The following is an 11021-nucleotide window of genomic DNA, read 5'->3' on the forward strand; positions in this document are numbered from 1 at the left end:
GCAAGAACGCCCCTGCCGTAATGCGGCGGGTATTTATTATGCTGATTCCTCGGAAAGCGAGGGCTTAACTGCAAATTACAATCAATAGCCCCAATCCCCAAGGGGCAGGTTCATCATTTAGCAGGCGCAACCAGAGGAATTCAAAACTATTTGCCAGCCATAAATCCTCCTCTCCGCAGCCTCCCGAGCCAGCCCTGGCTGGTTGGGGTGACCCTTGTCAGCATTTGAAACAATTAAGCTGTCACTGCGGATCGTGACTCTTATATACAGCCCTGAGCAGCACTTTAAGATGTCAGCGTGATGGGGTGAGGGAAGCTGGCTGAGGCGAGCCCGCCGCAGTAACTGTCTCTCATTGAATTAAATGAATGTATTTGGAGTCAGAGTCTCTTTTTATTACCTTGCAAACGATTCTCAACTAAATTAAATTATAAAAGGAGTGTTCAGCCAATCAAACCTGCTTGATTGCCTGGAACAGGCATTTTAAACAGAGCACGCCTCGGGCCGCCGCCGTTTCCAGGACTAGATGGAGGGTGGCTGATGGAGTGTGTCGAAGCCGATCCACCCCGCTTCACACCTGGAGCGCCGCTCAGCAGCGACGCACGGCCACACGCCGCAAGCGAGGCAGGCCCAGGGACAGGGCAGGATCAGCGCAGCCCTCCGGGCTCAGGGTACGGTGCTGATGAAACCGGAGCCGGCTGAAAGGGCAGAGGAATGGCAGGGGGGCTGCAGCCCAGGAGAGCAGACCACCAGCCAGGCTGCTTGAGCATCGTGCAGCCAAGCCTTCCCTCAGACAGCGGAGAAAATGCAGCGCGCTGCTCTTCAGGGGGCAAACACACAGCTCCTGCCTGCCTCATCCTTATCTTTTTTTTTTTTTTTTAAGAGAGCCTTTCTCCAAACACGCTCAGCAAGGAGGCTCTGAGCACATCTCCCTTCGCTAGCTCCCCGGCGGAGCTAACGGGGGCCCTTGACCAACTCCATAAACCTCAGGAGGCTCCGGTACAATCCTAATGTTGCAGTAGATTTCCCCTCCCTTGCCCTTAGGGCCTTACTTCCTCAGGATTCAGAGAGATCTTCAGGCAAACCTGCTCCTGCAACGTTTGCAGCTTTTAATGTTAGTGCAGAACAATTAGGGAAGCCGTCTGGAAGAATGAACACTGCAATTAAATGCATGCGTTTTCAAATACAGCTATAAACTTGCTTGCAGAAAAGCTACTCCCACTAAAGAAAGAAGTTAGCTGCTTCTGGCTTAAGCCTTTTGACTTCATCCCCATTCCAAATTTAACCATACATCAGTTTTGAACAGGACGAAATGCCCAGTTTACTAAATGAAGACTAAGGCTAATTAGACAGAGGAGTTTTTTTGATGATGGCACGCTAGACTACAGAATTTGAAACCAGAACACACCGAGAGGTAGGCACTAACCAAGGACATGTTTTAGCAGGCAATACTGTGCATTGCAGCTTCACACAAGCATCTGCCATTTCCCCAACTCCACACACCACCTGGCCCAGGGATGAAGCCCAAAAAGCAGTTCTGGCTGCCTGCTCGTGTGCCGGGGCTTGACAGGGTCCTAGGTTTGGAGTGAAAAGTCAGAAACTCAGGGACAAAATGAAACCAAAGGAACTCTTTGTGCAGGCAGCTCTGCCTCTGCAACCTTCACAGGAAATTTAAAGGGCAAGTTAATGTGCTGGAACGGCATCCCACCCAGTGCACACAGAGAGCTGCCTGCTTTCTCCAGCCAGCTCCGGCATAATGCGGCTAATTTGGAGCTCATTCTCCGCTAGCTGCCACCGCGGTCGGGATTTGCTCTGCACTCCAGCTGTGAACAAAGCCAGGGACAAGGAAGGGAACTTACAGAGTTCAAAGTCACCTTCTTAGCTTGGGTATTGCGTATAATATCTATTTATCTCCCATCAGGCCTCATCAATTCCCCTCCAGCCTCAGAGCCGTCCTGCAGCCACTTCACAATCTACTCCCACCTACAACCTCCTGCAACAGCATCCAGGATTCCTCAGGTGGCCGAAGGTAAAAAAAAAAAAAAGTCAGAAAACACACCAAACCGTCTACCCACTGCAGGCAGACACCTACAGTTCACATGAAATAGCAACTTTTATTTTCTCAAATAAAATAATCCTTCCATTTCTGCTCGATCAGTTTGAGAGGGGTGGGGAGGAGCACAAAGGAGAGGGAAGGAGCCCTGCTCAGACAAGTTTGCTATCAGACCTGTCCTCACAGTTAAGAATCCACATCAGACCGAACCCTTTTTCAATGAAAGAAAATAAAAGCTATTGCCAACTCTTGATCCCAGAAGGAAAGAGCTGTTCTCTATCAGGCACTCTGAATTGTTTAGCATCAGTATTCAATGAAAAAGCATGATTAGAAAAATCCCAGATTTCTGATGAAAAATACCCAGACAAGCAACAATGTTTAACAGGGCTGGGGTAAAACCCACGGCATGGGATGGTACACTGAGCTCAAAGAGCTGTTACTGGAATTTTAGGGGCATGACTGAGAAAGCAGGAGATCCCCAGTAATACTCTTGGGAACTAACGGGTAGGACAAGGGCAAGGGAAGAAAATCCCAAGAGAGCTCCTCGATGAGGGATATGCCAGAAGCAAATCCCCACTGCAGTCTATGGCTCTTTGATCGTACCCTGCTGCAGTTTGCCCAGATTAATCATTCATTAACAAATTTTCATTTCTCATCTCTCTCAGTACCAGTTGGACCAAGATGTCCAACAAAGCCGACTGCAGAGCTAAGGAGAGGCACGCAGTGCCACGTTTTGATGTTAATTGAGGTGGCACCACTACAAATTCACCAGGGTTGTCTTGGACACAGGGATTCAAGTCTCCAACAGTGAAAGCTGCAGAGACAACGTGTCCAATAAGCAGGGGAGGGAGAACTTTGTTTGTGTTTCAGATCAATGCTTAAATTAAGTGACTAGATAAGCAGCAAAGCATCAGCAATGTTCTCTCAGCCCTGGCTCCCCTGTCCCAAAGCACAGGGCCAGACTTGTTCACACAAACTCATAAACTTCCCACTGGAAGTTTAACACACAGATCCATGTGCAAACCCTATAGGGGCAGGACATTGCTTGCTGTGAGAACTGTGTCCTAGAAGAACTGGCTCCATTTTTATTTTTAAGAAACGTTACTTCGCCTGAAATGCTGCAAGATGGAAACCCATCTTCCCCATCCCCACCTGCAAGTACAGTAGCCTCATTTTCTGCCTTTCTCCAAGAGAAGAAGCTTCACAGAAGCTTTCTTGCTTTCTTGGCTGTAGAACACTTCTCCCTTTTTCTTTTTTTTTTTTTGTTTTCTTTTATTTGTTTTGTTTTGCTTTTATGTGGTCAGTTCCAATTCTAGTGATGAAAGACAAGGCCAGGCAAAAAGGGTTACTTCTTTACGATCTGAATGACATCTTCATGCTCCATCATATGGGTTAAGCCCACTCTTTGAGGGCTGTATTTTGTGCTTGTGCCCTTCAAAGCAAAAGGGGGAGAAGGGTTAGGAGAAGACCAGTCAGAGACACACAGGACAGGGAATTTGTTTGCTGTTAAACACTTACCCACACCAAGGCATATTTGAACTGGCTGGCTAATGATCTGTGAATTCGATGGCACTGCAAGACAGACAGACAGCGTGTGAGGCAGTTCAATGACACTACTTTGCAAACAACTTGCTGAACATCCAGGAGTGAGAAGCGACTCAGGTCTATGTCAGAAATTACAATAGTGACTTTAGAAGCCACTTAACAGAACTTGAAAGAATACAGAACAGACACACAGGAATCACCAGTCCACATAAAAAGCCCCATCCCACTGCTTCCATGTACTTTTGCATTGGACTGCATTAAGCAATTTTATTTAAACCTTTCATAGCAACTAGGAAAGAAACCTGAGGCAGATGGAATCAGTAAAGGTAACAAAAGGAGAAGCCCAACTAAACACTGACGTATCCCAAGCTTTATGAAGCACAAATCATAGCAGGCTCCAAGAGGAACCTGCCTTCTACAGACAAGGAAACATAAAAGATGCAGAGAAATTACCACATGCTCCACAGAGGCCCCTTTCCGTAGAATAATGGCATCTGTAAAGTCTGGTCTCTCTGTGGAGAAGCAGGAGAGGGGGGAAAAAAAAGCATTAGACTTCCATCAAGTGTGTTCTAACATGCTGACACCATCTCACATTGCCGTACTACTCCCAAATTCCTCCTCCGTTACACCTGCCAGCTCCAGACAGAACAGGTAGCTGCGTACTTGAAAGCATCAAATCAGTTCTGTAGACACTCCAGTACCCACAGGTACGGTTACCCACGTCACACAGTCAACAGCCTCCTCACAATTCACCCGCCCCAACTCCATTCCAAATACTTGACTTAGGACAAAAAAAACTAGCCAAGTTTTACTTGAGCACACACCTGCTCAAGTAAAGCCAAACCACTCTGTAGTTTTCTGTAAAATCCCCAAGATTTCATCACTTAACAAGCTCATAGGAAGTTCCTTAATCTCCTCACATCCATCCAAGTTCAGAGTCACAGCTGTTCACAACCAAACAGGAACAAGTTATAGACATGCCTTCATCACTGGGAGAAGCTGCAAGCGAATTGTAAAGCAAAAGGAGGATCAAAGGCACTCCTGAGCCTCAGGAGCCTGGCATGGGAATCACCAAACCTCTCACAGCAGGAGCAGGAGACCTCTTCTGGGTAGTGATGGGATGAACAGTTCATCACAGAGTGCGCATAACAATGAAAAAAGCTGCGAACTTGCAGACTGTACTTCCTTGTATCATCATGCAAAGTCTTATGAAAATTCAGCTGTTCTAGTGCAGAGAGAATAGAAGGGCTGTGGGGGGATACACGCATGGCTGGATGAGATGGAACAGAAAGTGTTTCCCAAGAGCTGAAAGCTGGTTAGGGAAAGTGTAGCTGCAGCATTTCCAAGACACACAAGATCGCTGACAGCCAGGCATCTGAGCCCTGCTGGCAGCCTGTCTGCCTTTGACGAGCCGCAGCCTTTTGTGCCTCTCGAACCTTCTGTTCAGCTAACAGTCACTTACGTCCTCGTTTCTTGGTGTAGATGCAGGTGAGTGCCAGGTATTCCCACAGCTTCTCCAGCAAGTAGTCCAGGTTGAGTTTCATGCCACAGCTGCAAAACACCAGCAACATCTCCGTGTTTACTGCTGTTGTGCTTTAGAGATCCAGAAGAACAAGGTGAAACGTCTTATTAAAGTGCTAGGGAACAAGGGAAAAGTCTTTAATGAGGCCAGCAAAGGAAAAACACAAGGTGAAATAAATATGGCTTTCAGAAGGGCAAGCAGCTTTGAAGCAGCAAAGCCCCAGTCAGATATATCAGCACTTCTAAGGAAACAAGCTAGACTAGCTTATGCTGGTCTGCAGAGAGTGTGGAGAAGCCAGTCTGCCTCTCTGGGGGAAGCAAGCCTGGAAAAAGCTGCCCAGCAGCTCTGCTTCTCATCCCAGCAGCTGCAGGCAGTGCTGGGAGAGGCCCCTTCTTGAGGGGATCTGGAGAAGGGAGAATGAAATGAACCACCACACCATCCGCGCCAGTACATCAGGCAGCGTGACAGGGTCCTACCTGATTACAACACTGTGGGGTCTCCGAGCAAGACGATCCACTTCCTCCATAGATATCTGATCAATCTTGTTATAAACCTAGATCAAAGGAAAAACAACACACCCTTTAGGAAGCCAATTCAGCACCATTGCAAGGAAGAAAGGCACATAGGTACAAGAAGGTAGTTCCAGCATCTAAAACAGAATCTCAAATCCTGTCAGCCAGAGGACAAGCCAAGGCTCTTAGGAAAATAAACTGTTAAAATTCAGAAGCCTAAATGTAAGTTTGGGTCTTCTAAAGTTCACCCTTGGCATGACTTGCAACACGTTCTCCAGTATCTTGGATTTCACTATAGACCCAGCTGCTATCAAACAGAGCCGTTAAGTGACCTCTGGCATAAGGAACCTAGTGAAAGCCCAAGCCGCAGAGCTTGCAGCACAGGAACCGAAGGCTTTGCGCCGTGGGAGCAAACCCCACGCCACCAGGACACGCAGCTCGTGCTGCTCCACGGCAACCAGCCACAAGAGGGCACAGGGAACACACACAGAGCACAGCCGCATGCATCAAGCTTACAAAAGGCTCCCTGTTGAGGTACACTTTCCACCTCTTAAACCCCAAATCCTTACTGCTTTAGGAAGCAGGAAGACCCAGTGTTTCCTTCAGCAAAGAATGGAGATGCTCGGTGCTGCAGAAGGCAGGCTGTTTCTGAGATACTCACGTAGAGGCATGGCATGTAGACCCTGTTGCCTACAATCACGTCAATGAACTCGTCAGGGGAACAGTCCTCTCTGAAGAGGACCTCAGCATTGAAGATTTCTGAGGTGAACATCGTCAAGGCCCAAATCCCAACACACCTACACACCACTGTGAGCCAACAGGTTGAGCTTGCTTGTGAAAGCCTGTTCTCAACCCAGCAAGCACCAAAGACACAGCAAGGCTGTCCTGCAGCAGGTACCACTTGACTCACGAGCTGCTAATGGCTCAGAGGCCTCCTGTTTTAGGAAAGGATACTATACTCATGGAGGATGAGCTGCACCAACTTCTCGGAGCACTGAGTCAACGTGACAGTTGAGTTGAAGGAGATACCTCCACCCTTCTTCGGCTGCAGGGAGGCAATAAAGCAACCTAAGAACAGTCTGGAAGATCCGCAACGCCCCTTCAGTCTGTCCAACAGGAGGGACAGCACACAGTGACCTTGGCTTTCAGGAGGCAGCCAGACACAAGCTGTGCTTGCAGCAGCCCAGAAAACCTCACCTTGAAGTAGATATTTGGTTTGCTTTTGTTCAGCCGGATCCCTACAGATTCCAGTTCTTTCTCCAGCAGGGCCCTGTAGGGACACTGCACATTAGCACCTGTGAGACTGGGCCAGTCAGGTGATGCCCACACCTTTCCTTTTTGACTATCGTAGATACTGCCTTGCCATAAGCTTTCACTGCAACCTAAAAACCACAGTTAACGCGGGACAGAGTCTGTGGTGGAAATCTAGATTGACATCCCCATCTCTGAAAGGCCATCCTGGGGGAACGATCCGTCAGCTGAGAAGCCCAAGTGGAGACCTGTAGAGAGCTCTGTAAACGCTGCTCCCAGTTAGCTAGCGTGCTTCTAGTGGAGTACAACCTCTGTCTCGCACTCAATAGCTTAAATACTGGTTCCCCAACACACACAGGACATACAGGGAGCTGGCATGTTTTCTGGGCACGTGAGAACCCCTGAACCTGGCCCACCACCACACAGCTCCATGTGCCCAGCAGCACCCACTTACCTCTGTACTTCACCCTTTGTGGCATCCAGCATCATAATAACAACATCTGCTGTCCTGGCCACAGCTATCACCTGCCGACCTCTGCCCTTCCCTGAGAAGAGAGGAGATGGCCGTACATCAGGGAGAGAAACCATCTACAAGTTCTGCAACAGACTGGGACTCCTGCCCTGCACAGCTCCTTGGAAACAAGGAAAAAGATCCTGCAATGCTCTACTGGCTGCAGTCAGTGGCTGGGGGGGCCCTGAGCGAGCATATCTGGTCCATCCGTATGGTCTTATGTCCAGCACAAGCCCTGACAAATACTCTTTGCTGCTGTTCCTGCACCACAGGTTGCATGAACCAGTGTGTGTAAAGCTATCTGAGTACAGCTGCACAGACGGAAATGACAGCTCTGCCAGCAGGACAGACATCCGCAGACATGGGCAATGGCACCAGCTCCAGGCAGCAGAGACAGCTTACCCACAACAGTGATGTGGGCCTATGGTCCCTGTGCAGAAAGGTCATGTATGCTTATGCTTTCTGGTCAATAAGGAGAGAGACATTACTAACCAGGCCATGCTCCCCCCCCCCCCAAAAAAAAACCAACAAAAACCCCCACACACGAGACCATTAGGAGATTTTCCAAAGTTTCCTAAGGCATCTTCTGACACAACCGGCCAATCTGGACAATGATGAAGCAAAGGGACAAAGCCAACACCTCTTCCCAGAATCAGGAGTCACAGGAGGACTGGCAGGAATTCACGAAATTAGTCAAAAGAGGTTACTGTTTAGCTGTAATTTCCCCCTCTGCCTCTCTAGCATCTTTCTTTAGATTTCCTCTGTACCACAAAACAGATGAGCAAGATAACACTCATGCAAAAAGGTGAGAAGTGACTGGCTTGCTTTGGCTCCCACCTCCAGAAAAGCATCTTTCTGCTACATATAGAACCTTACGTGGGCTCAAGGATAAGAATCGTGCCTCACATAAGATCAAGGACCCTAAAATCTGGAAAGCAAATGAGGGAACTATTGGCCGAGGAAACCTGCTAACGTTTGAGACACCCAGGTACGCTGTTGAGGGCAAATCCCTACTCTACATGAACACAGAGATCAGCCAACCTTGTGCTGCTCCTTCGATGATTCCAGGCAGATCCAGCAGCTGAATATTGGCTCCTTTGTACTGAAAAGGAAAGGGAAGGACAGACAGCTGAAAGCCTTGTGCAGGGCACCTGAGCTGCCTCCAAAGTCCCAAGCGTGCACTGGGGATCCAAAGCCAGCAGAGAGTGGAACTGAATGAACCTGACAGAGCAGGACAACTTTGCACACAGTTGATGGCTCTGTTTTGTCAAGACAACCACCAGAGTGCTTCCTGTGAAGCTGTGTTCAACACCACATACTGCAGTATGTTAGGTCCTGGCCTCCTAAACCATCACATGATTGCAGTTTGACAAAGCACCAGGAAAACTACACAGTACAAGTGTAGCATTATCCTGAATTGGTGAGATGAAAAGGAAAAAAAAAACCAAAACCCAACCTACTCTCTTGGTCTAGCAAGAAAGCACTGTGACAAGCAAGTGCCACCATCTCTTACTGCGATGGATCACAACCATTCAGACGTGTTGCATGTCTTACAACAACCAGGAAACAACAGGAGACTTTCGTCCATCAGATCCACAGGGGCATTAGCTTTCAAGCTACTGTTGCAGTGATGCTCTCAGTAACGGCTTTAACGAGTGACTGCAGCTCAAGGCTGCGTTTGGATGTGCTACAATATTTGTGTTTATTTCAATATAAATACGGTTACTTTCATTATTTAACTCCGCTTCCAGTTCTGACCCAAATTTTCTCATTGCTCTTGGACACTTTTCAGTTTTATGACCTTTATCATTTGCTTTACTGATGGATGCTTAGGCCACCACTAATACAACTCCTCAAGGACAGGAGTAGTTGGATTTTCTTTCCAAATTGATCACAGTACAGATTGCCTCTTTTAAAGCTTCATTAAAAACAAATCTGTCAAGGTTTCCAGCCATCTGGTCAATGGCGCCAATAGCGGTTATAAAAAATTCAGTTGAGAATTGTCGTATTGCTCTGGTCAGTCAAATGGCAGCATATGAAACCCCGCTTAGGCAGTCAATCCTGAAGAGTTGTGTAGCCAAGGGAAGCGCTAAATTAGCACTGCAGGTTGCAGAAGACCTGATACTGCAAGCATGCAAGACCTCCTAAAGCTTAAAGCAGAAGTCAGCACAGACCTTTGGATATCACTGCTTCTTACTGGTAGCACAAGTGTAACTGGTGTGAACAGATATATTTACACGTCTGGGTTTCTTACCATTACTGTGCCAAAGGGATGAGAATCTTACTTACTTCTATGACTCCTGGGATACACGTCAGGGTTGTGAACTCGTAAGACGCAGCTTCACTGGCAGTTGAGGTCATTAAACTCAAAAATGTGGACTAAAATGCAAGAAATCAGCATCACTAAAGGTACACAAATGGAAGCACCGGTAAATGTTCAGCAAAACAAGCAACCCCAAAGTGTTCCTCAGCTTTCAGAAGTCGTGTTGTGGCTGTTCCAGGCACAGGGACCAAGGAGGTGATGGGACAACCAGCACTTTCGCTGAATGAAGGTAAATCCTGTACTCTCAGCTATTTTCTCAGCAGCACTGTGGCTGGGCAAGACCAAGTTTCAGGCTGCTGCCACAGGGCACCGCACAGATGAAGTAGTGTTTCCCCCAGCTCTAACTTTCAGCTCTCAGCATATAATAACTTTCTGTTAACTCATGGCAAGAAGGTAAAAAACAAAGAGAAAATGGATATCTGCTTTACAGCCACTGCTAACCACAAACCTAGGAACACACATGCCACATGGTTAACGTAGACACTCACTGACCTTACCCACAGAAGGAAAACCGATCAGCGCCACCCGGGCATCTCCAGATTTCATCACATCGAAGCCTTCCCCTTTAGCGGCCGAGGATTTGGAGGGTTCTAGTAACTGAGCTCTGTATTTTGCAAGCTTTGCCTTCAGCAGGCCGAGGTGGTACTCAGTGGCTGGAATAACACGAAGGCAACAACTGGTCGATGGAAAGTTGCTAGTAAGTCACTTCTAGAAATACGAACGTTCCTAAAAAGAAACGCTGTGGATCTCAGTCAAGGTCTTAACCACTGCCACACACACGAGCTACCCCACAGCTGTTCTGCAACCTTTTGAAATATCGTCCATTGAGAGCAAACCTTCTAGTAACCTGCACAGAAAGCCAGACTCAAGAGAAATAAACAGCCAAAAAATTCCTGGTTAAAAGGAGCAAGCCAGAGGGAGAGCAGGTACAGGAATGAACGGGTGAAGGGAGGCAGTTCAGGACAGGGAGATCACAGGGGGAACGGCCGCTCCTTACATCCGGCACTGCAAAAATGCAATATTTTTTTTTTCCACATATTCTTGTCAATTTTTAAAGACGTTTAACTTAGAGCTTACACACGTGAAAGTACTTTATTGACTTATTCTTAGCAAAACATTTGAATCTACACCTGATACAGAAAAAAAAAAAGTACTTATTTTTGTAGAACGTCTCTTTGTAACAAGGAAGGGCAAGAAACCCAAAAGCTTACGGGATTTCCTATTTTTCCTTTCCATTATTTACCACAGCCTAAAGCCTCCAGAAGCAGCAAGGTGCTGGGCATCCTCCCTGGCAGAACCAGAGGGGA

At 47.5% G+C, this 11021-nt stretch overlaps 1 protein-coding gene across 1 annotated transcript in view; it reads right to left on the bottom strand.

The window, feature by feature from the left end:
* Positions 1 to 3327: 3327 nt before the first annotated feature.
* DRG2 (developmentally regulated GTP binding protein 2) overlaps positions 3328 to 11021 on the bottom strand; it is a 7916-nt gene continuing 222 nt past the window's right edge. The window contains exons 2-13 of the mRNA XM_010284264.1: positions 10207 to 10367; positions 9681 to 9770; positions 8433 to 8493; positions 7335 to 7425; positions 6827 to 6899; positions 6584 to 6674; positions 6291 to 6388; positions 5594 to 5670; positions 5058 to 5146; positions 4049 to 4107; positions 3569 to 3622; positions 3328 to 3482 (exon numbers count right to left, since the gene is read on the bottom strand). Of these exons, the coding sequence (XP_010282566.1) occupies positions 3396 to 3482; positions 3569 to 3622; positions 4049 to 4107; positions 5058 to 5146; positions 5594 to 5670; positions 6291 to 6388; positions 6584 to 6674; positions 6827 to 6899; positions 7335 to 7425; positions 8433 to 8493; positions 9681 to 9770; positions 10207 to 10367 (1031 nt within the window). The 3' untranslated portion in view covers positions 3328 to 3395. The remainder of the gene's footprint in view (positions 3483 to 3568; positions 3623 to 4048; positions 4108 to 5057; positions 5147 to 5593; positions 5671 to 6290; positions 6389 to 6583; positions 6675 to 6826; positions 6900 to 7334; positions 7426 to 8432; positions 8494 to 9680; positions 9771 to 10206; positions 10368 to 11021) is intronic.

This window comes from Phaethon lepturus, unplaced genomic scaffold, assembly GCF_000687285.1.
Source record: "Phaethon lepturus isolate BGI_N335 unplaced genomic scaffold, ASM68728v1 scaffold37043, whole genome shotgun sequence".
NCBI classification, from domain to species: domain Eukaryota; kingdom Metazoa; phylum Chordata; class Aves; order Phaethontiformes; family Phaethontidae; genus Phaethon; species Phaethon lepturus.